The sequence below is a fragment of the Entelurus aequoreus genome, linkage group LG16 (assembly GCF_033978785.1).
Source record: "Entelurus aequoreus isolate RoL-2023_Sb linkage group LG16, RoL_Eaeq_v1.1, whole genome shotgun sequence".
NCBI classification, from domain to species: domain Eukaryota; kingdom Metazoa; phylum Chordata; class Actinopteri; order Syngnathiformes; family Syngnathidae; genus Entelurus; species Entelurus aequoreus.
In genome coordinates, this window is record NC_084746.1 from 48,994,446 (window position 1) to 49,020,679 (window position 26,234).

Below are 26,234 nucleotides of genomic sequence, written 5' to 3' on the forward strand. Positions count from 1 at the left end.
CAACGACTTTTTACTGTCAACTGAGTTTCATTTTTTTAATGATTTCTGCTGGTGGTGTGCCTCCGGATATTTTCAACGCAAAAAATGTGCCTTAGCTCAAAAAAGGTTGAAAAACACCGTTCTAAAGATCCCAAAAACTCGTTTTAAACCCCGTGGAGACCTGGGGCCGTACTTATCAAGCTTCTTAGAGTGCCATTTTACACTTAAGTCCTGAGAATTTGCGAAATTTAGTCCTACTCTCAAACTTAAGAATAAAAGCTTTTTATCAACGTTCTTAAGTCTAAGAATCACTCCTACTCTCCATGATATTTAAGAGACCTTCAGAGGTGTCTTAAGCGGTTAGGAGTTGCCAGCAGGGGATGGCACTGAGGCGAGAGAGACGTGCTGCGAACGTTCAGGGAACGGAACAATGTTTATTTTTATGACGAGCAGCTGATCAAACGGTATCGTTTAGACAGAGCGGATATTATTTTTGTCACAGATTTAATACTTTTCGATTCCTTGTTGATTTCTGCATGTGTCTGCAGTGGGCTAGTATATATAGAGCCACCCACACCAGTTTCAAATTAGTTGCCTAATTAATGAATTGGAAAGAAAATGTTATGACAGTAGCGTATGTGTGTGGCCGTGAGGTGAGTGACGTCAGTGAGTGTGTGGGCGAGAGAAGAGAGGGAGCGGTAGCGTGAGTGCCGGCGGGGACTAGTTTGTTTTGTATTATTTTGTAGTTTATTGTCAAAATATACACTCCCATTGTCCACTTAAATATTTCCAAGATATTTCTTTATTCTTAGACAACGGATTCCCTTCCGTGATTGGTCATTTCTATGGACACAGAAATGACGTCACCTAAAATTGCGTTTACGGCACATAGTAATGTCGTAATTCAGCTCTGAGTGTGACACTTAAGATTCAGTCCTACACTTCGCTGAAAGTGTGAGTAAGACGCTTGATAACTAACTTTTAAGTGCAGCTTTCAGCGAAGAATTTATTTACTCTTAAGTCAACTCTTAGCAGACTTCTTAGGAGTAATTCTAAGAAGCTTGATAAGTACGGCCCCAGGCATTCCAGGCTATAGCTCCCAGACTCTGGAACAATTTGCACCAGTGATCTTGACTGTGTTGAAACTATTAAGAAGCATTTGAAAACTTCTCTTTTTAGTAAAGCTTTTAGTTAATGCACCTTTTAACTATCATTTTTAATCCACTTTGTATCCTTTTTATGATGTTGGCCCTGTTTTATTTGAATTGTTGTTTTACTTCACCTATGTTTTGTACAGTGCTTTGTGAAAAGCGCTTTATAAATAAAATGTACTTACTTACTTACTTACAACTCCTATCTTTGTTGTGACTGACCGATAATAAGCTCCAGGTTGCTTTTTAAGATGTGTAGCAAAGCCTGTTTTTTTGTTTTTGTTTGTTTCCTAGCCAGCCAACTAAAATGCATGTAATGAATCCAGACTATCAAAATGCACGTCAACGCTCTTTAATTATTTTTAACACATAGTACTTTAGTATCGGAAGTGCTTTGAAAAATGGATGGATGAACGAACTGTCTATTAAAAGTGATGTGATGTGCACATTTTCATCTACATGAGCATTCTGCAGGGAACGCTGCCACTTTAAATGTGTAAGATGGCGATGAAACCCATCACCCACGTCTCATCTACCCTCAAACCCCACCTCCCTACCCTCTTACCACCCCTTGTGTCCCATCCCTCCAGGAGGAAGCGGTGGTCGTCCCCGACTATTCATCTGTGGCTGTGTCAGAGCAGCTGTGGGTAAGCGCCATCAGGCCTCACGTCCCAGCCAATCGCCTCCTAGTTTGGGGAGTTGCCTCGTCCAATCATGTTTGAGTGCCGGGAGGCTGAATGAAGCGCCGCCTCAGTCTTTTAACTGCGCTTGCATGGCTTTTGGAACGAGGCCAACACGGCAACCTTTTCTCAGCTTTTAATTTGCTCAACTGGTCTAATGAGACATTAACATTTTTTAACAACGTTGTTTTGGTGCAGAAAAATTTCATTGCAATGACAGAAAATGCATGAAAATGAATCACCTTCATCAGACAGTTCATTAGGTACACAATCAAATGACCTCCAATGTTAAAATAACCTGCTTTTACAAGGATAATACCAATGCACACTTTTATTTATAACATCTGTAACAGGACTTGTCAACATGGACAACAAATTGTCTCTCTTTCATTTTGTACAAATGTATTCATAAATGTATAATAAAATAAATTTTCAAAAATATAATAAACAAAAACATTACACTGCAAAATATACATTATAATACAAAATAAAACAATACAATTCAATACAAAGTAATGCAATATAATCCAATACAAAATAAAAAAAAAATCTAATACAAAACAAAATGAAACTGAAAAATATAAAAAATACAAAATAAAATAATTAATTTCAATTATTTTATCTGTATATTCTAAATTGGCTTTGGGTTTTTTGAAAAGTGCTTATAAATTAAATGTATTATTATTATTATTATTATTACACATTACAAAACAAAATAATACAATTAAAAATTTAACAATACAATCCAAAATTTAAAAAAAATCGTAAAATAATTAATACAACACAAAATTCAATAATACAGTACAAAATGAAACAATAGAGTACAACAACAAAAAACAATAGAGTACAATACAAAATTAAAAAATAAGATACAATACAGTATAATACAAAATACAACAGAACAATACACTTAAACGGTACAATACAATACAAAAAAATGTGTACAAAATAAAGCTATAAAACACAATACAAAAAAAATACTATACAAAATAAAACAATACAACACAAAATAAAACAATCCGGTAAAAAACAATATAAAATATAATACAATACAAAATAAAACAATGCAGTACAAAATTAAACATTACAAAACAATACAAAAAAATTAAACAATAAAGTACAATGTAAAATAAAACAATACGATACAATTCATAAAACACTGTATAAACTAAAACAATACAATACAGTACACAATAAAACAATACAAAATACAACTATACAATAAAAAATAAAACAATATAATAAAGGAGTTGTTTTTTCTTTATCTTATGTAAACTATCCTTGAGTTTACAGGTGCTTATTTATCTAATGTTTTAATAATATTTTTGACAATACAAAATAATAAAATAGCATACAATACAGTATAATACAAAATACAACAAAACAATACAAATTAAACAGTACAATACAATACAAAAAATTGAGTACAAAATAAAGCTATACAACACAATACAAAAAAAATACTATACAAAATAAAACAATACAACACAAAATAAAACAATCCGGTACAAAATCAAATATAATACAATACAAAATAAAACAATACAATACAAAATTAAACCATCAAGTACAATGTAAAATAAAACAATACGATACAATTCATAAAACACTGTATAAACTAAAACAATACAATACAGTACATAAAAAAACAATACAAAATAAAACAACAATACAAAATAAAACTATACAATACAAAATAAAACAATATAATGGAGTTGTTTTATCTTTATCTAATGTAAACTATCCTTGAGTTTAGAAGCGCTTATAAATCTAATGTTTTAATATTATTGACAATACAATACAATAGGTGACGAGTAAAAATAATTTAGTATAGCCAATTTGTTATTCCCATTAGCACTTAAATGTGATGTGTTGCCACTATTTCTAAACAAAACTTAAATCAGCACTGTGTACTTTTTCATTATTAAAACTACTAACTAAACAACCAACTGAGGTAGTTCTGGAAGCCCTATTGTGTGTTCCGTACTTTTTTAAAGGGGAACCCTTTAAATATTCACCAAACTAATATGCATGTAATGAATCCAGACTATCAAAATGCACGTCAACGCTCTTTAATTATTTTTAACACATAGTACTTTAGTATCGGAAGTGCTTTAATACCAATATTAGTTTCCGGTTTTGCATCCCACCATTGTCCTCTTCTGCCTCTTTGGTCCACTCATCCATCCACCTCTCCATCCTCAGGAGCCTGTCTTCTCCTCCACTTTCTCTCCTCCTTTTTCCCTTGGCCAAAAGTGTCAGTGCATTGACCCCCACGCCCAGGTAAGGACACCCACTTTGACCCGCCTGTCATGGCTTGGTGTACAAGCAGAGATTAGATTGCTGTCTGCCGGCCTTGCTCGACTGCATCAAATCTTCCGCTTGGTTGGACGCTGCTCCTGCATGAGTGATTGCTCTCACACATCAACTTACCCTCAACTCTTAGTGGGGCATGGCGTTCTCTCATATTTGCTCTGCAATAACACAGCACTTTGCTTTACAGCAGGGGTGTCAAACTTGTTTCCGAGGGCCACGTCGCAGTTATGGCTGCCTTCAGAGGGCCGCTTGTCTGCACAATTGCCTCATATTTATTACACAATTGCCTATGCATTCAGTTCAGTTCAGTATATTTCGAACATGCGTACGATACAATGTAATGCGTCACACAATTCCAGTTGTTTCATTACAGCACGTCCGAAAAGGAGTAGGAAGAAGCAGAGCTTATTTAATCCTACCCCTTTTCATACCATAGCAATTTTATCCAATGGCATTGTTCCCTGTAAGAGAACAGTGAACAAATAAATAATAAATATATAATATACCATAGTAAGCAAATCATTGTTAAATACATAAACAATCTTTGTATATACTAAAGGTTTTAGGTGTTGTACGTGCATACACTGCAAAAACTGAAATCTAAGTAAGATTAGATATCTCAAATAAGGGTGATATTTGCTTATTTTCTGTCTGATAAGATCATTCTTCTCACTAAGCAGATTTTATGTTAGTGTTTTAAGGGTTTTGGTCCTAAATGATCTCAGTAAGATTGCTGCGATGTTATGACATATATTGAGTAAAACATGCTTGAAACTAGAATATCAACTGATGCAAAGCTGTGTCATCAACACTCACAAGTATAAAACTACTTTTTTAAAGTAATCATTTCTTATTTCAAGCATGAAAAAAAAAAAAACGTGATGCCGAGCGCATATTATGTCAAGATGATGGCACTAGCATTTACTTCATTTAAGAATATTTTTCAACATATTGAGCAAATGCTGAAGACAGAGCACCATCAGACGGGGGCGTGGTAGTGCTGACGGCGAGACACAGCTAGCAGGTGATTAGATTTCCCAGGTGGTACGAGTTGTCTAATCACCGGTTGTCTTTAACAGTAGCGGTCGGGAACAGCAGGAGGAGGGTTGTTGGAGAGGAAGACGACAGACTGAAAAGTCAAGAGAGCAAAATATATTGACGGTTAATAAACCTTCTTCAACTCTGAACGGCAGACTCTGGTGAAAGTGTGTGATCAGCGGCACTCGCTAGGACGCAACTTCCGCATATCTTTTTACCCTTTAGCTTACTTTCTGCTTGTATACGTCATACGTCAACAACCAAAATGAGGTAACCTGTTTTGTAAAGGTTTCATTAGTTATTATATTGGTTTGAATCAAGAATCGTATTGAATCGATTCGGAATTGTCACACCAAAATCGTATCGAATCATGTAGTGCCTATTATTGCCTCTCCTAATAATACATCTGGTGCATTAGCAGATATTAAATGTTTAAAACCTATGCAATGTCAGTCATTACATATATTTTTATGTCAAAATGGAAACAATGAATATATTTAGTAAGTAAGTACGCACATTTCTAGGCTATCAAATGACGAGATCTGGCTACCATGCCTTGAGTTTGACACTTTGCTTTACCGGAAATCCAAACAGAAGATAAACCTAAAACCGTTCCAACCAAATCCCCTAAAGCTGTCAGTTGGCGCCATCCTGCACATATGTCCACCCGCTGACGTGAATAATCTGGTTTATGCCTTTTAGAGTCACCAGGTGGGAGAGGAAAACGAGGCCCAGATGACCATCGAGGAGAGGAAGCAGATGATCTCTGTCAGAGAGGATGCCTGGAAGACGAAGGGGAAGGGAGCAGCCAACGACTCGGGCCAGTACACCGTGGCTGCACGCATGGTCAAGAAAGGTCAGCACCAAACAAAATAATAAACCCTTTGAATCATATAAGGTAATTGCATGCGTCGTCTTAAAAAACCCTTTGAATCATTAATAAGAATAAAGTATAACATTCGCGCTCAACCTGAGAACACTTTCTATGGGAGTTTGGAGTGTGTTGGTCCATTTGTGAGGTTCAGAGTTCCATTCTCTTACACTGCAAACTCCGCCAAGCAGGCCTTTATTGACATTGCTTTGTGCACTGGGAACAGAAAAGGGTTGAAGTTGGAGGCATATAATAAATACAGTATACGGAAGCATATTATTATCCAAAATATCTCAAGATGAAAATTCAGGGACAATGAGGGACTAATAAATACAGTGATCCCTCGTTTATAGCGTCTAATTGGATTCGGATTTATAAATGGAATATTTTCTGTCACGGTTGGGTTAATCTGTAACCCCAGGATGCAGAGATAGCAGACATAGGGCAGGTAAAGACCACTGGTGAGCAGGAAAACCTTAAAGGCCTACTGAAACCCACTACTACCAACCACGCAGTCTGATAGTTTATATATCAATGATGAAATCTTAACATTGCAACACATGCCAATACGGCCGGGTTAACTTATAAAGTGCAATTTTAAATTTCCCGCAAAACTTCCGGTTGAAAACGTCTATGTATGATGACGTATGCGCGTGACGTCAATGGTTGAAACGGAAGTATTCAGACACCATTGTATCCAATACAAAAAGCTCTGTTTTCATCGCAAAATTCCACAGTATTCTGGACATCTGTGTTGGTGAATCTTTTGCAATTTGTTTAATGAACAATGAAGACTGCAAAGAAGAAAGCTGTAGGTGGGATTGGTGTATTAGCGGCTGGCTGCAGCAACACAACCAGGAGGACTTTGACTTGGATAGCAGACGCGCTATCCGACGCTAGCCGCCGACCGCATCGATGATCGGGTGAAGTCCTTCGTCGCTCCGTCGATCGCTGGAACGCAGGTGAGCACGGGTGTTGATGAGCAGATGAGGGCTGGCTGGCGTAGGTGGATAGCTAATGTTTTTAGCATAGCTCTGTGAGGTCCTGTAGTTAGTTTCAATGGCGTCGTTAGCAACAGCATTGTTAAGCTTCGCCAGGCTGGAAAGCATTAACCGTGTAGTTACAGGTCCATGGTTTAATAGTATTGTTGATTTTCTGTCTATCCTTCAAGTCAGGGGTTTATTTATTTTGTTTCTATCTGCAGTTAAGCCCGATACTATCACGTTAGCTCCGTAGTTAAGTGCTTCACCGATGTATTGTCGTGGAGATAAAAGTCACTGTGAATGTCCATTTCGCGTTCTCGACTCTAATTTTCAAGAGGATATAGTATCCGAGGTGGTTTAAAATACAAATCCGTGATCCACAATAGAAAAAGGAGAAAGTGTGGAATCCAATGAGCCAGCTTGTACCTAAGTTACGGTCAGAGCGAAAAAAGATACGTCCTGCACTGCACTCTAGTCCTTCACTCTCACATTCCTCATCCACGAATCTTCCATCCTCGCTCAAATTAATGGGGTAATCGTCGCTTTCTCGGTCCGAATCGCTCTCGCTGCTGGTGTAAACAATGGGGAAATGTGAGGAGCCTTTCAACCTGTGACGTCACGCTACTTCCGGTACAGGCAAGGCTTTTTTTTATCAGCGACCAAAAGTTGCGAACTTTATCGTCGATGTTCTCTACTAAACCCTTTCAGCAAAAATATGGCAATATCGCGAAATGATCAAGTATGACACATAGAATGGATCTGCTATCCCCGTTTAAATAAAAAAAATTCATTTCAGTAGGCCTTTAAAGGTACAGGAGATAAACATGCAATGCAACATGGGGGTAAAAAGCATATAAAGCATCCTGATTGGCAACCAGGTATTGCTGCGATGTTCCTGACATCACATCTGGCTCACGTCCCGCCCAATGAATACTAGTGGTGGTCGTACTAGGCACCATTTAGCCTTTCTCAAAGAAAAAAGGCCCTATGCCTGGTTTGTTTTCGGCTGTACGAACCGTTCAAATCGTGGAGAGGATAAACGTTTCCTCAGAGTTCCTCGTTCAAATCGTGGAGAGGATAAACGTTTCCTCAGAGTTCCTCGATAGGTTATCAAAAAGGGCGGTAAAGTGCACGATTTCTGGGAAAAGACGACAAGAAAATCATGCAGCTCACACCAGTCCAAGGGAGCAGAGTCGAATAAATCAGGAGTTTTCAGTGATCACTTCGTTAAAGGTTTGTTTGATACACTTTTAACGGCAATTATTGTCTTATTTTAATGTATTTGTCGTGTGTGTGTGTGTGTGTGTGTGTGTGTGTGTGTGTGTGTGTGTGTGTGTGTGTGTGTGTGTGTGTGTGTGTGTGTGTGTGTGTGTGTGTGTGTGTGTGTGTGTGTGTGTGTGTGTGTGTGTGTGTGTGTGTGTGTGTGTGTGTGTGTGTGTTTTGTTGGCCATAGCTGTATTTTAAATGTTGACCATTAAAAAAAGTTGTCCAAAAGATACTTGGTTTCATATTGATTTAGTACCGCCATCACACTGAAACGCCAATGGTTTTCTGAGTGTTTACCACACTAGTGAAGTGCGCTCAAGTGCTTGTGTTTGTTTTACAAGATAACACTTTTAGTGTGTCTTATCTTCGTCCTCTCACACGTCCACAGGCCTCACTGCGTCCGCCTCGATCATCGGCCCCATCCTGTCGCCAGTCTCCACCAAGCTCAAGAGCGGCACGGCGGTTATCGGCAAACCTCAAGAAGGTGCTTGATAAATGAATCCTAGTGATCACCTAAATGTCTATAAAAACACCTTCAAGTGTTTAACCAAAGAGTGGACCTCACATGAAAAGATTACTCTAATATAAAAGAAAAATGTACTGTGTTTCTACTATAGAAATTGAAGCTCGAGCCGACATGGAGTCAGACAAGAAACTTGACAAATTGGAAACCTTCCTGGGACGTCTGAACAGCAAAGGTAATCTCCATCCTTTATATAAACCAACTAACTACATTTCCAATTAAACCACATTCTTCTTAGTGGCAGACCTGCAGGAGACCACCCTGACAGTCACGGAGAAGGCGGTGAAGGAAGTGATGAAGCTGGATGACGAGATCTTTACCAAGTTCTATCGCCACGTCGCCGACTTCCCTCACATCCCCACTCGGATCGAGCTCAGCGAGGACTTTGACGCCATATTTGGTTCTCAGCAGGGTCCCAAGTGAGCGCCTTGGAGAGCAGCCGCATTGCGCCACATGTTGTCCTAACTTGTCTCCAAACTCCACCAGGCTCACGTCGGCCATGGTGCAGCACAAACGCTCGGTGCGTCCCTCCAGGAACGTCCAGGCCTCCAGGAACCCTCTGAAGATGCTGGCCGCCCGGGAGGACATCAGACACGAGTACACCGAGCAGAGGCTGAACGTGGGCCAGCTGGAGAGCAAGAGGATGTCCGCCGAGAATGGTGAGTGATTCCGATATTAGCGCTTTCGTTTTCCCATAGAAAATAATGGTACTTAAAGGCCTACTGAAAGCCACTACTAGCGACCACGGAGTCTGATAGTTTATATATCAATGATGAAATCTTAACATTGCAACACATGCCAATACGGCCGGGTTAACTTATAAAGTGACATTTTAAAATTCCCGCCACACTTCCGGTTGAAAATCTCCTTTGGATATGATTTATGCGTGTGACGTCACAAAATGCACGGAAGTGTTTGGGCCCTATTGGACACAATACACAAAGCTCTGTTTTCTTTGACAAAATTCCACAGTATTCTGGACATCTGTGTTGGTGAATCTTTTGCAATTTGTTTAATGAACAATGGAGGCTGCAAAGAAGAACGTTGTAGGTGGGATCGATCGGTGTCTTAGCGGCTAAGTACAAAACTTACAGCAACACAACAAGGACTACTTACCCTGATAGAAGACGCCTAGCCGATGCTTGCCGCCAAACCCACGGATGAAGTCCTTCGTCGCGCCGTTGATCGCTGGAACGCAGGTGAGCACGGCTGTTGATGGGAAGATGAGGGCTGGCTGGCGTAGGTGGAGCGCTAATGTTTTATCATAGTTCTGTGAGGTCCGGCTGCTAAGTTGCTAAATTAGCCTTAGCGTCGTTAGCAACAGCATTGTTAAGCCTTACCAGGGTGAGAATTTTTAACCGTGTAGTTACATGTACATGGTTTAATAGTATTTTTGCTCTTCTGTCTATCCTTCCAGTCAGGGGTTTATTTATTTTGTTTCTATCTTCATTTGAGAACGATGCTATCACGTTAGCTCAGTAGCTAAGTGTGTCACCGATGTATTGTCGTGGAGATAAAAGTCACTTTAAATGTCCATTTCGCGTGCTCGACTCTCATTTTCAAGAGGATATAGTATCCCAGGTGGTTTAAAATACAAATCTGTGATCTACAATAGAAAAAGGAGAGTGTGGAATCCAATGAGCCAGCTTGTACCTAAGTTACGGTCAGAGCGAAAAAAGATACGTCCATCACTGCCTCTCAAGTCCTTCACTGTAACGTTCCTCATCTACGAATCTTTCATCCTCGCTCAAATTAATGGGGTAATCGTCACTTTCTCGGTCCGAATCTCTCTCGCTCCATTGTAAACAATGGGGAATTGTGAGTAATCCTAGCTCCTGTGACGTCACGCTACTTCCGGTACAGGCAAGGCTTTTTTTATCAGCGAGCAAAAGTTGCGAACTTTATCGTCAATTTTCTCTACTAAATCCTTTCAGCAAAAATATGGCAATATCGCGAAATGTTAAAGTATGACACATAGAATGGATCTGCTATTCCCGTTTAAATAAAAAAAAATCATTTCAGTAGGCCTTTAAAATAATCATTTCCAGGGTCAAACCGCCACCATCACAAAACATCAACTGAACGGGCAATGTTTGAATATTAACATGAATAACTGTCACACAAGTGTAAAGCATACAACCCTCCCAATTTTCCCGGGAGAGTCCCAAATTTCAGTGCCCTTCCCGAAAATCTCCCGGGGCAACCATTCTCACGAAATTCTCCCGATTTCCACCCGCACAACAATATTGGGGGCGTGCCTTTAGCGTTCTCTCTCACCTGAAAAGGAGACTATTATATGTCTCCGTTATCCATAGGTTTATCTATAACCCATAAAGTAGGCAGGCACGGAGCTATTTCTCAGTGTGTGTTTATTCCAGCCGGCACGTTAATACACTGACACACAACATCCGGATTCCCGTCATGCATTGCTTCAAAACTACGGCAAGTAGTAATGTCCAAAAACATAACACAGACGAAGCAGAAGAACTAAGAAGAGACATGGCGACGACGAATAAGAAGAAGAAGTACGCTTGCAAGTTCCAAAATGATCGGAAAAAATCATTTCAGTTCATCCAGGACAGCTGGAAGGGGAAGGGGTATGCTGCCTGTACATTTTGTAGATCAGACTTCTCCATTGAACACGGTGGCCGAACGGATATACTCATTCGTGAACGGATTATTTATATATATATAAGAAATACTTGAAAATATATACCCCCCCCCACCTCAACCGACGCACAGAGGGGCGGGGTTGATTTGTGGGGGGGGCAGGGTTGGGGGCTTGGTGGTAGCTGGTGTGTATATTCTAGCCCAGAAGAGTTAGGGCTGCAAGGTGTTCTGGGTATTTGTTCTGTTGTGTTTATGTTGTGTTACGGTGCGGATGTTCTCCCGAAATGTGTTTGTCATTCTTGTTTGGTGTGGGTTCACAGTGTGGCGCATATTTGTAACAGTGTTAAACTTGTTTATACGGCTACCCTCAGTTTGACCTGTGTGGCTGTTGACCAAGTACTGTATGTCTTGCAGTCACTTACGTGTAGGGATGATACTCGAAACCGGTTTTCTCGGTTGTTCAATAAGAAAAGAACCGAGTCCTCGGACTCGAATCCCTTTTTGAGAACCGGTACCCGTTATCGAGACCACTATAGTAAAGAAAAAGACTTGGTTCTTTATTCGAATCCCTGGGAACGAATCCCGTCCCGACCAGAAATGCTCCGTGAGACATCACAAGAAATGACGTCACGTAGCTCAGTCATTAGGCGCAGATAGCGAAAGCAGGAAAAAAATGGACGGGAAAAAGCGCTCCAAGGTGTAATAAAGTTCAAAACAAAAGGTATAATCCAATGAATAACTTTACTGAGAGATTTGAGCAGGGTACAAACACATGACGAACACTTTTACGACCAACCGGAAACATAGCAACCAGGCTAGCAACGTACCTCCTTTACGGCAGCTGTCACAACGTTCTTAAAGCAACCGCAGCACATACATATATATACAACATATCTCCCTTTTTTAACTTTTGTTTTTCTTTCCTTGTAAACAAAACAAATTCACACTTTATATGTGTTGTCTGTCTAATTATAAATAATGCAGACGTGGCGTGTTGGCTGAGTTCTTGACGTTTACTTTCACAGCGTGCTCATTCTTAGCTGCCGGGTGACGACATGCAACAACACTTTTCGGGGCTACCGCGCATGCTCGTCACTCCCGTTGCATGCTGGGTAGTGTAGTTGTTATATTCCCTAGCTCATAACATCTTTCCCCCTATAAAGAAATAATGTTAACTCAAAGTGTATTTCTTTTTTTAGCTTTAACTTTTCATTTTTTAAGCATTGTATCCACATTTGCAAAGAACTTTTCTCTTCATAGAATTTTCTTTCAATAAAGAAATGAAGTGCAAAAATGTCAAAGCATCATAACAAACAGTTATGTCAAATAGCAGCAGAAGTGCACTTTTTGGAAAGCTGTATTATTTTCAGTTTTGTGCCCAAGGGACTGATTTTATTTAAAACTATATTATTATTTATACACCTATAGTGATCACAGAGACAGGTTGTTTTTGTGTTACTGTATATATTTGTTTTTCTGAAAAAATCCCACTTAATATACTTTGGGTAACAACAGTCAATATTTATTTATTTAATTTAATTTTTTTAGGGGGGTAACAGTCAATATTTATTTATTTATTAGATTAAATTGTTTTCTTATATAATAAAAGTGAGCTTTTGTTAAACCAAATATTGTGTTTTCTTCCATATACAACAACCTATCTGGACTCGATAAGAGAATCGATAAGGAATCGGTTCGATAAGAGGATTCGATAATAGGCTCGAACTCAATAATTTTTTATCAAACATCATCCCTACTTACGTGTGTGTACAGTAGCCAAATACAACATGTGACTGGGCTGGCACGCGGTTTGTACAGGCTGTAGAGGGCGCTAATGCCCTTAATATTGTTGTGTGGGTGAAAATCGGCAGACATTCGAGAGAATGGTTGCCCTGAAATTCGGGAGTGTCCCGGAAAAATCGGGAGGGTTGGCAAGTATGACGCTGTCAAGCGCCATTCATATAAAACTCGCGGGCCGCACTAACATTAAATTTTCATATAAAAGTGCGGGCCGCAAAATAACGACTCGCGGGCCGGAATTGGCCCGCGGGCCCCGCGTGTCTGAGACCCCTGGTGTAAAGCGAAGTGAACCATCGTTTAAAGTAAATTGTAAAAACATGCAGGTACCTCTTGAATCTCTTTTTTTCAACATTCTACATTCTTATCGACGTTGGCGGTAGAATAGTCCGTTTTTTTTTAGAAGGAGCAGTGGGCAGCCATCATGTAGCGCCTGAGGACCGTATCTGGCACATCGTGGTTTGGCTTCTCGGTCAATAAAGTCTCCCTGTGTGGAAAACCCAAAGGGCAATGTGGACGTAGTGTTCTGCCCAAGGACACAACGGGCAGTGACTCGGATGGCGGAAGCTGAAATCGAACCAGGAACCCTGAAGTGGATGGCCGCTCTGCCCCCATAGTTAGTGAGTTGGCTAGTTCCATTCTTAATTCCTATCAACATCAGCTGTATAATAGTTAGTTAGTTCGTTAGTTGGTGTTTTGACCTTGCCACCTTCTCCTGGGCTGACGGGTGGCTTGGGTGTGTGAAGGATCAAGGAAGACACCAGTGATGATCGTTGAACAAAGACTACAGTACTTTATTGAACAAGCCAGCATCATACCAGGTTTTGCAGTATACCTGTGAGGAGAATCTAGCCCAGGGGTCGGCAACCCGCGGCTCTAGAGCCGCATGCGGCTCTTTAGCGCCGCCCTAGTGGCTCTCTGGAGCTTTTTCATAAATGTATGAAAAATGGAAAAAGATGAGGGGAAAAAAATATATTTTTTGTTTTAATATGGTTTCTGTAGGAGGACAAACATGACACAAACCTCCCTAATTGTTATAAAGCACACTGTTTGTATTAAACATGCTTCACTGATTCGAGTATTTGGCGAGCGCCGTTTTGTCCTACTAATTTTGGCGGTCCTTGAACTCACCTTAGTTTGTTTACATGTATAACTTTCTCCGACTTTCTAGGACGTGTTTTATGCCACTTCTTTTTTTGTCTCATTTTGTCCACCAAACTTTTAACGTTGTGCGTGAATGCACAAAGGTGAGTTTTGTTGATGTTATTGACTTGTGTGGAGTGCTAATCTGACATATTTGGTCACTGCATGACTGCAAGCTAATCGATGCTAACATGCTATTTCGGCTAGCTATATGTACATATTGCATCATTATGCCTCATCTGTAGCTATATTTGAGCTCATTTAGTTTACTTTAAGTCATCTTAATTCAATTTATATCTCATGACACACTATCTGTATGTAATATGGCTTTTAATTTTTTGCGGCTCCAGACAGATTTGTTTTTGTATTTTTGGTCCAATATGGCTCTTTCAATATTTTGGGTTGCCGACCCCTGATCTAGCCAAATGATATCTCTACTTCTGTGTGTGCGCCCAACACCCATCTTTATATCCCCAGTGCAGCCCCCTTCTTAGTTGAGTGAACGTCTCTGTTCCAGAATTGCCTCTTGGCCCTTGGGCTGTTAACGAGTTCCAAATCTGTCTGGCCAGAGATAAAGCTAGGGTCACAGGGTCAATACACAATCTACTTACTTCTGACCTTGTGGATGGCCTAAGGTAGGGCTGTGATGTTTAATTTTCATCTGACGCCCCTGAGATCCTGACTTCCCTTAGAGTATATTGCTAGTCTGGAGGCCACCATGTTGTCCAATAATTTAGTAGCCTACGTTAAGTAACCATGGGGCATAACAATGGATGTTTGCTGACACACAAAGCTTTAAAAACATGTGCCATCACATGGCAACAGATAGTACACTGGTTAGTTAATAAACTGTTTGGTTGGTTGGTTAGTGTGGAGGGAGATGTGGCCAGCGCTGTCTGCAGGAGCGAAGGTCAACACCTCTGTCCATGGTGCTGAGGACAGAGCACCATCAGACAGGGGCGTGGCAGTGCTGGCGGCGAGACACAGCTTGCAGGTGATTAGATTTCACAGGTGGTACGTGTTAATCTAATCATCTGTTGTCTTTAACAGTGAGCGGCCGGGAGCAGGAGACGAGAGAGGATACGGGCGTGACTGAAAAGTCACGTTCTGGGAGAGAAAGACTTTTGAGAAAACCTATGTACATTAAAACCTTTGTTAAAAACTGTACGCACATCTGCAGATGTGGAAGTTGCTTCCTAGCAGTTCCACTGTAGACACGGCACAAGAGCCAAGCGTGCAGTTTTTAACAAAGGTTTCTCCACCAGAACGTGACTTTTCAGTCACGCCCATATACTCTCTCCTCTCCTGCTCCCGGCCGCTTACTGTTAAAGACAACAGATGATTAGATTAACACGTACCACCCGTGAAATCTAATCACCTGCCAGCTGTGTCTCGCCGTCAGCCCTGCCACGCCCCCGTCTGATGGTGCTCTGTCCTCAGCACCATGGACAGAGGCAGTGACCTTTGCTACTGCAGGCAGCGCTGGCCACATCTCCCTCCACGGGTACTTTGTGTGTTAGTTAGTTGATTGTTCATTCATTGTTCATTTGCTAGTTAGTTTGTTTGCTCCTTAATTAGTTAGATAGTTAGTTGTTTGGTCGATTGATTGGTTAGTTAGTTAGCAAGTTACTTGTTACTTTACTAGTTAGTTTGTTTCTAAGTTAGTTAGTTAGCAGGGTTACGCAAAAAATAATTATATGTAGAGATGTCCGATAATGGCTTTTTTGCCGATATCCGATATTCTGATATTCCATGTGAAATTAAATCAGCTAATAGGCATGCTAACTAGAGATGTCCGATAATGGCTTTTTTGACGATATCCGATATTGTCCAACTCTTAATTACAGATTCCGATATCAACCGATACCGATATATACAGTCATGGACTTAACACATTATTATGCCTAATTTTGTTGTGATGCCCCGCTGGATGCATTAAACAATATAACAAGGTTTTCCAAAATAAATCAACTCAAGTTATGGAAAAAAATGCCAACATGGCACTGCCATATTTATTATTGAAGTCACAAAGTGCATTATTTTTTTTAACATGCCTCAAAACGGCAGCTTGGAATTTGGGACATGCTCTCCCTGAGAGAGCATGAGGAGTTTGAGGTGGGCGGGGTTGGGGGGGGCGGGGTTGTTAGGGGGTAGCGGGGGGTGTATATTGTAGCGTCCCGAAAGAGTTAGTGCTGCAAAGGGTTCTGGGTATTTGGTCTTTTGTGTTTATGTTGTGTTACGGTGCGGATGTTCTCCCGAAATGTGTTTGTCATTCTTGTTTGGTGTGGGTTCACAGTGTGGCGCATATTTGTAACAGTGTTAAAGTTGTTTATACCACCACCCTCAGTGTGACCTGTATGGTTGTTGACCAAGTATGCGTTGCATTCACTTGTGTGTGTGAAAAGCCGCAGGTATTATGTGATTGGGCCGGCACGCAAAGGCAGTGTCTTTAAGGTTTATTGGCGCTCTGTACTTCTCCCTACGTCCGTGTACACGGTGGCGTTTTAAAAAGTCATACATTTTACTTTTTGAAACTGATACCGATAATTTCCGATATTACATTTTAAAGCATTTATCGGCCGATAATGTCGGCAGCCCGATATTATCGGACATCTCTAATGTAGAGTCGTTGTGCATGGGCCAAGGATTTAAAAAAATGAGCATCTCTAGCCATGTGTGCCACTTTGTAATGTGGAGCACTGCCACTAACAGGACTGAGGTGTCACAGTATTGGCTATTAAAGACATATCGAGTCATCTAAGTAGATTGTTTTTCACTGTGTATTATTTCCATTCCAGTGACAAAAGCCTCAGAATTCTCAGAGGCCGCCCTGGCCGGTCTGGCCAGTAAGGAGAACTTCAGCAGTGTGAGTTTACGCAGCGTCAACATCTCGGAGCAGGTGTCCAACAACAGCGCCGTGCCATACAAGAAGCTCATGCTGCTGCAGGTCAAAGGTCAGGTTCTCGCCATCACCTTGCGCTCACCTGAGATCTGCATTAAGGCTCCATTGTTATTCACACTGCGGTGCACATGGTTCTCCGCAGGCCGTCGTCATGTTCAGACCCGACTGGTCGAGCCAAGAGCTTCGTCACTGAACAGCGGGGATTGTTTCCTGCTGGTGACGCCTGAGCACTGCTTCGTGTGGATAGGAGAGTTTTCTAATGTCATTGAGAGAGCAAAGGTGACATCTTTTATTCATCTTTAATTAATCATATTTCAACTGTTTATTAGTTTTGGAAAAACACGAACTACATGTAGTGTTACCATATCTGAGTTATTGTGTAGAAATATGGGGAAATAACTACAAAAGTACACTTCATTCACTAACTGTGTTACATAAAAGATCAGTTAGAATAATACATAATGTTGGATATAGAGAACATGCAAACCCCTTATTTATTGAATCAAAAATACTGAATTTCCACGACATAGTGAATTTGCAAACAGCTACAATTATACACAAAGCAAACTATAACCTGCTACCCAAGAATATCCAACAGTTCTTCTCAAAAAAAGAGGAGAAATATAATCTTAGAGAAACATTTAATTTAAAACATGTGTACGCACGTACAACACTTAAGAGCTTCAGTATATCAGTATGTGGAATTAAATGATAGAATGGATTAAGCAAATAAATCAAACTAATTTAATCCACTTCAAGAAACTCTTCAAACTTAAAGTGTTTACAAAGTACAAAGAAGAAGAACTATTATAAACATTCTGAATTTATCTCACCCGTCCATTCATTTTCAAGACAATCTTACTCATCTCACCATACAAAATGTAACTTACTTCACCGAGTATTATTTATTTATTTTTATTGTGATTACTTATGGAGTATATTGTGAATAAATTGAGAACAGGGAGTGAACAAAAGTTTTAGCAACTGTTATGTTAAGGGAAAGGGGTAGGATTAAATAAGCTCGGCTTCTTCCTACTCCTTTTCGAACATGTTGAATAGAGACTGGAAATTGTGAAGTATCATGTTGTATGTTAAAGTTAAAAGTTAAAGTACCAATGATTGTCAGACACACACTAGGTGTGGCACAATTATTCTCTGCATTTGACCCATCACCCTTGATCACCCCCTGGGAGGTGAGGGGAACAGTGGGCAGCAGCGGTGGCCGCGCCCGGGAATCATTTTTGGTGATTTAACCCCCAATTCCAACCCTTGATGCTGAGTGCCAAGCAGGGAGGTAATGGGTCCCATTTTTATAGTCTTTGGTGTGACTCGGCCGGGGTTTGAACTCACAACTTACCAATTTCAGGGCGGACAGTCTAACCACGAGGCCACTGATATGCATGCATGTTTGAAATAAACTCAAACTCAAACTCAAACATTACACTAAATGTCTACAACATGTACAACCACGGGAAATTTGAGTAAGAACTACTGTATTAGAGTATTTCAGATTATTATAGCCCGTAGACTTTATACCTTGAATTATGTTTTTTTATTTTATTTTATTGCTGCATGAAACAGATAACTGTTTATATTTTTTGGGGGGTGCTGGAGCCTATCCCTGCTGCATTCGGGGCGGAAGACGGGGTACACCCTAGACCAGTGGTCCCCAACCACCGGTCCGCGGCCCGGTACCAATCGGTACCGGGCCGCAAGAAATAAAAAAAAAAAAAAATATATATATATATATATATATATATATATATATATATATATATATATATATATATATATATATATATATATATATATATATATATATATATATATATATATATATATATATATATTTTTTTTTTTTAAATTAAATCAACATAAAAAACACTATATACATTATATATCAATATAGATCAGGGGTCACCAACCTTTTTGAAACCAAGAGCTACTTCTTGGGTACTGATTAATGCAAAGGGCTACCAGTTTGATACACACTTAAATAAATTGCCAGAAATAGCCAATTTGCTCAATTTACCTTTAACTCTGTTATTATTAATAATGAATGATATTTACACTTAATTGAACGGTTTAAAAGAGGAGAAAACACGAATAAAATGACAATTAAATTTTGAAACATAGTTTATCTTCAATTTCGAATCTTTAAAATTCTAAATTCAACCGAAAAAAAGAAGACAAAAACTTAAAAAAATAATTTATCGAACATCATTAGTAATTTTTCCTGATTAAGATTAATTTTAGAATTTTGATGACATGTTTTAAATAGGTTAAAATCCAATCTACACTTTGTTAGAATATATAACAAATTGGACCAAGCTATATTTCTAACAGAGACAAATCGTTATTTCTTATAGATTTTCCAGAACAAAATTTTTAAAATAAATTCAAAAGACTTTGAAATAAGATTTAAATTTGATTCTACAGATTTTCTAGATTTGCCAGAATAATTTTTTTGAATTTTAATCATAATAAGTTTGAAGAAATATTTCACAAATATTCTTCGTCGAAAAAACAGAAGCTAAAATGAAGAATTAAATTACAATTTATTTATTATTCTTTACAATAAAAAAAATACATTTACTTGAACATTGATTTAAATTGTCAGGAAAGAAGAGGAAGGAATTTAAAAGGTAAAAAGGTATATGTGTTTAAAAATCCTAAAATCATTTTTAAGGTTGTATTTTTTCTCTAAATTTGTCTTTCTGAAAGTTATAAGAAGCAAAGTAAAAAAAATAATGAATTTATTAAAACAAGTGAAGACCAAGTCTTTAAAATATTTTCTTGGATTTTCAAATTCTATTTGAGTTTTGTCTCTCTTAGAATTAAAAATGTCGGGCAAAGCGAGACCAGATTGCTAGTAAATAAATAAAATTTAAAAAATAGAGGCAGCTCACTGGTAAGTGCTGCTATTTGAGCTATTTTTAGAACAGGCCAGCGGGCTACTCATCTGGTCCTTACGGGCTACCTGGTGCCCGCGGGCACCGCGTTGGTGACCCCTGATATAGATCAATACAGTCTGCAGGGATACAGTCCGTAAGCACACATGATTGTATTTCTTTATGGAAACAAATTTTTTTTAAAAATGGGACAAATTTTCAAGCGTTGACCGGTCCCCGGCTTCAAAAAGGTTGGGGACCACTGCCCTAGACAAGTCGCCACCTCATTATTTGTCTTTATTTTGTTGCTGTAGGCAATGGATCTGGCCACATTCATCCAGACAAAAAAGGACCTCGGCTGCAGGGCCAGCAAGGTGCAGACCATTGAGGAAGCGGTTCACCCCCAGAGGCCGGATTCCCATATGTTTTGGACCATTCTAGGAGGACAGACAGCCTATCAATGTAAGATCTTACTACAAACCTAAAATAGTTCTGAAAGTCATGATATGACTATATGCTGTATTTGTCAGGTTCAAACACTGATGACATCTATTAAACAAACGAAAAGCAAGGAATCATGCAGAGACAGAGTTACATTTTGCTCAATTGAGGAGAGACGTGTTTTGGGCTGTACTCTAGTTAGAGATCAAAACTACGCTCTAAAAGTCCAGCCCATTTGCTTCCTCCATTTATTTGGGAGGTCCCTGGTTACATCACTGAAGCTGTCGCTGAGGGAAGGGGGTAATCTCGACAGCTCCAGTTAGGCACAATATATGATTATACAAAATGCAAAAGTGCTGACAGTCGTGATGTCGCCCTGTCTCTGCTCTGTCTGCGTCACGGTACTTGATGTTCGGCCTTGGCATACAGCAGGCCGATTGTGGAAACAAACACTGATACGAGACTGGCTTGCAATCTTTTGGATTGCTAGTTTTGCACGGACAAAGAAAAAAACAATTTCAGCACAATTGATAATAACTATAGCAACGGCCCTTAAGCATAAGAGTTGTGTGATAATAGAGGCTTTGCAGTCACGTGACGTGACTTTGTGTTATGCCGCCATCTTGCCGGTCAACCGGTCAGCTCGTTCCTACGTGTTCGTACAGATTCAGTTTGATTTCTGCGCCACATTTTCACCGATTTCATCCGAATTATGGCTGATTTGCTATCCAATGAAGTTGTGCATTTGGATGAAGAGTCCAAGAAACGTTACCGAGAGAAGTTGAACCTTGTTGGCACAACGGATCCGTACCTTTTACCGAGAAGCATGCTAAAATCACCTGAGCATTTTGCAACAGCCGACCTGCCTGATCTCTCATAACCAGACATTTATAATTACCTCGTCGATTCACCATCTCCGTACACTGGAAAGGACCTTAAGGCATACAAGAGTCTGGATGCCTACAAGTATTTTACAGCAGGTTTTGTGCATGATGGGCTGATATGGCAGATTCCAAACAAGAATCGATTTCTTCTCATGACCAAGGTAAGGAAAAAGCACACACAGAAGAGCCTACTGTTATAGTTTGTTTACATACCTGATATGAAGTGTTCATTGCACATCCTTGTGTAAATCATAGGTTTCCATCGTTCACGACAAATCGCCGCGATCCATTTATCGCGTTTTTTGATGTTTGCCGGGAATCTATAGAAGCTAAGATTTGGTTTATCGCCTCGTCTATTGCTACATCCAACAGCACAGCAGGTTTCCGGCATTTCCAAGCTCAAATAGCAGCAGATCTAACAAGAAAGCGTGTGTGAGTCGTTGACCGGCACTGAACTTGTGACCGGCAAGATGGCCGCCAAGCTAATGGGCGTGGCTGATGACGTCAGCTGCAAAGCCTCTATATCAGGGGTCACCAACCTTTTTGAAACCAAGAGCTACTTCTTGGGTACTGATTAATGCGAAGGGCTACCAGTTTGATACACACTTAAATAAATTGCCAGAAATAGCCAATTTGCTCAATTTACCTTTAACTCTATGTTATTATTAATAATTAATGATATTTACACTTAATTGAACGGTTTAAAAGAGGAGAAAACACGAAAAAATGACAATAAAATTTTGAAACATAGTTTATCTTCAATTTCGACTCTTTAAAATTCAAAATTCAACCGCAAAAAAGAAGAGAAAAACTAGCTCATTTGAATCTTTTTGAAAAAATTAAAAAAATAATTTTTGGAACATCATTAGTAATTTTTCCTGATTAAGATAAATTTTAGAATTTTGATGACATGTTTTAAATAGGTTAAAATCCAATCTGCACTTTGTTAGAATATATAACAAATTGGACCAAGCTATAAATATTTCACAAAGATTCTGCGTCGAAAAAACAGAAGCTAAAATGAAGAATTAAATTAAAATGTATTTATTATTCTTTACAATAAAAAAATACATTTACTTGAACATTGATTTAAATTGTCAGGAAAGAGGAAGGAATTTAAAAGGTAAAAAGGTATATGTGTTTAAAAATCCTAAAATCATTTTTAAGGTTGTATTTTTTCTCTAAAATTGTCTTTCTGAAAGTTATAAGAAGCAAAGTAAAAAAAAAATAATGAATTTATTTAAACAAGTGAAGACCAAGTCTTTCAAATATTTTCTTGGATTTTCAAATTCTATTTGAGTTTTGTCTCTCTTAGAATTAAAAATGTCAGGCAAAGCGTGACCAGCTTGCTAGTAAATAAATAACATTCAAAAAATAGAGGCAGCTCACTGGTAAGTGCTGCTATTTGAGCTAATTTTAGACCAGGCCAGCGGGCTACTCATCTGGTCCTTACGGGCTACCTGGTGCCCGCGGGCACCGCGTTGGTGACCCCTGCTCTATATATACATAATTATTCTAACAGTATTTTTGTGTGATTAGCTGCCGGTCCGCCAGAAGAGGACGAGCATTTTGAGAATGCCATCGTGGAAACTAACTGCATCTTTCGTCTGCTGGATGACAAACTTGTCCCTGATGATGAAGAATGGGGGAAGGTGCCTCGCTGCTGTCTTCTGTCGTCCAAAGAGGTCCGACTGTTAAGTATTGTGTTGTGAAACTGTACCGTATCACACTGAGAGTTGTTTGTAATGTTTTGCCTGGCCTACTTGGCTAAATGAGACCACCTACCTACCACGACTATTATTGTCAAAACCTAGTACTGTAGTTCTTCCTGCTGGTTTGAAGGTGTTGCTTAGCAACAAAAAGGGGAAAAGCGAGCAACTTCATCGATCAAAACCCAAACATTTTTCCTGTGCAGTGAGATGTTAGATTCTGTCATTTCAAAACATTTGATCAGTTATTTCAATGTTAAAAATAAATATGCCGCAGGTGCTAGTGTTGGACTTTGGCAGTGAGGTGTACGTCTGGCATGGCAAAGAGGTGACGCTGGCGCAGAGGAAGGTGGCCTTCCAGCTGGCCAAACACCTCTGGAACGGCACCTTTGACTACACCTGCTGTGACATCAACCCGCTGGACCCGGGAAGCTGCAACACACTCATTCCCAGGTACTGTACAGAACGTGACTGTTACGTTTTGGTGTGAATGTTGTTGGTCTGGACCCCAGGATGCGGAGGCGGTAGACGACGTGCAGGTAAAATAATACTAAGAATAATAATGGGTTATACTTGTATAGCGCTTTTCTACATGAAGTGCAAAAACAAAAAAATTGTGCAGCAAGGGAAATACACAAAAAAGCCAAAAAAAATACCAGAATCATGGGGACAGCTATGCAACATGGAAGTACTGCTGAATAAACTAAAATATATGCTATAAGATCATCAGTGCCAGTCCTTCCATCAAAAAAAAGGCTGAATGTAAGCCTTGAAGATCTGGTTTGGAGTTTTTCCTTGCCTCTGTCGCCAAAGTGCTATCTCATGTTGGGTTCAGATGGGTTTTCTTTTAATTAGGGGTGTTCTAATCAGCGTTTTATGCTGCCGATTACTATACCTGTCCTCTATGAGTGAGATCGGCCGTTACCAGTGTTGGGTTAGTTACTGAAAACCAGTGACTAGTTACAGTTACTAGTTACTTTATTTAAAAGGAACTCAGTTACTAACTCAGTTAATTACACCAAAAATGCGTTACTGTGAAAAGTAACTATTTAGTTACTTATTTTTTTCTTCTTTTGGCTAGCAGTCCCTCCGTTAAAATCCTTAAGTGGAGGTGAAGTGGCATCGGAGTCTGTGTCTCTCTTTACTAGCTTCGTCGAAGCATGTTGCTTTTGTAGCTGTTTCAGCAGATTTGAATTGCTGTTTTGGGCAGTAGATAGGATCTTTGATCCAAGACACAACTTACATTTAACTAAAATGTTCTTTTCTTTGTGCTCGACGAAAGAAAAGTAGTGAGAATACATCCATGTTAAGAAACTCGGCTTCGGCTCCGCCATGATGTCTTGTTAGTAAACACAGTCACGCTACCCCGCCCCACAAACACCCACACACAGCGCGCCTCTTCTCTTCCTTGTGAGACAGGAAGAATCAGAAGGACGACACTGCGGCTCTCCAATAAAACACACTCAGATCTTCTGTTTCTAGCCGATACTACATAAAAAATAACGTAAAATAACGCAGTAACGCATCGTGTAGTAACGGTTACTGAGTTACTGAATATGAAAAATTACACGTTAGACTACTAGTTACCGCCGAAAATAACGTCGGTAACTAGTAGTTACAAAGTAACGCGTTAGTCCCAACACTGGCCGTTACTAACCTCATGTATTAACAGTATTTTTTTTTCATGTAGTATTGGTGAGTAGTAGTGGCAGTTTAACAATGTCGGCACAATATTTAAACTCGGCGGGTCTTATTAATGTCCCTGCTGTAAGATGCTTCCATCTTCACTTTGTAAAGTTTACTAAGCACTTATTTATTGTGTTGTATCAGGCAACTTTGGCGGCCATCTTGGCAATTAGCATACCTTTTGTCTGGTCCTGCTTGTTCTTACCCAGTGTGTAAAATGTTTGCCTCGTCCTCCAGTAGTAATGATACTTGTAAGAAATGTACTTTTTTTGCCGCAATGTAGGTGACGATGTATAACTTTGGGGAGCGGCTCGTCGTCTTTGTACATGTAGGTGACCAAAAACAAAATGAGAGAGGGGATTGCTATTAATTGGCATTGGCGGATCATCTCCATCCTTACACTTTCCATCATTGTAACTGAGCTACTGTGTTGAACAATTTCCCTTGTGGATCATTAAAGTTTGTCTAAGTCTAAGTCTAATGTACTTTTTCACAAAAATAGACTATACCGAGTTGTGGTGATCGATCAACGCATGTCTACCCAGAAAGTATGGCAGGCTCGGTCTCAGAACTCCCCAATGTGTAAACAATATAGAAATTAAATGACTATAGAAATAAAATTACTTATTACTGTGATACTTGATTGATTGATTGAAACTTTCATTAGTAGATTGCACAGTACAGTACATATTCCGTACAATTGACCACTAAATGGTAACACCCGAATAAGTTTTTCAACTTGTTTAAGTCGGGGTCTACGTTAATCAATTCATTGTACTATGAGCACTGGGGCCGTACTTATCAAGCTTCTTAGAGTGCCATTTTACACTTAAGTCCTGAGAATTTGCGAAATTTAGTCCTACTCTCAAACTTAAGAATAAAAGCTTTTTATCAACGTTCTTAAGTCTAAGAATCACTCCTACTCTCCACGATATTTAAGAGACCTTCAGAGGTGTCTTAAGTGGTTAGGAGTTGCCAGCAGGGGATGGCACTGAGGCGAGAGAGACGTGCGCGAACGTTCAGGGAACGGAACAATGTTTTGTTTTTTTTGATGACGAGCAGCTGATCAAACGGTATCGTTTAGACAGAGCGGATATTATTTTTGTCACAGATTTAATACTTTTCGATTCCTTGTTGATTTCTGCATGTGTCTGCAGTGGGCTAGTATATATAGAGCCACCCACACCAGTTTCAAATTAGTTGCCTAATTAATGAATTGGAAAGAAAATGTTATGACAGTAGCGTATGTGTGTGGCCGTGAGGTGAGTGACGTCAGTGAGTGTGTGGGCGAGAGAAGAGAGGGAGCGGTAGCGTGAGTGCCGGCGGGGACTAGTTTGTTTTGTATTATTTTGTAGTTTATTGTC

General features: G+C 39.6%; 1 protein-coding gene across 8 annotated transcripts in view; it reads left to right on the forward strand.

The window, feature by feature from the left end:
- The window catches only part of LOC133631120 (supervillin-like), a 113,078-nt gene that overhangs the window by 61,217 nt on the left and 25,627 nt on the right, over positions 1-26,234 (forward strand). For 6 of the 8 annotated variants that reach the window (XM_062023180.1, XM_062023181.1, XM_062023175.1 and 3 more), the window contains 12 exons: positions 1,721-1,777; positions 4,016-4,093; positions 5,867-6,020; positions 8,673-8,768; positions 8,902-8,982; positions 9,046-9,226; positions 9,294-9,466; positions 17,156-17,311; positions 17,402-17,538; positions 20,465-20,612; positions 23,015-23,160; positions 23,462-23,637. In XM_062023180.1, the coding sequence (XP_061879164.1) occupies positions 1,721-1,777; positions 4,016-4,093; positions 5,867-6,020; positions 8,673-8,768; positions 8,902-8,982; positions 9,046-9,226; positions 9,294-9,466; positions 17,156-17,311; positions 17,402-17,538; positions 20,465-20,612; positions 23,015-23,160; positions 23,462-23,637 (1,583 nt within the window). The remainder of the gene's footprint in view (positions 1-1,720; positions 1,778-4,015; positions 4,094-5,866; positions 6,021-8,672; positions 8,769-8,901; positions 8,983-9,045; positions 9,227-9,293; positions 9,467-17,155; positions 17,312-17,401; positions 17,539-20,464; positions 20,613-23,014; positions 23,161-23,461; positions 23,638-26,234) is intronic. The other 2 variants (XM_062023177.1, XM_062023179.1) reach the window with 2 other exon arrangements.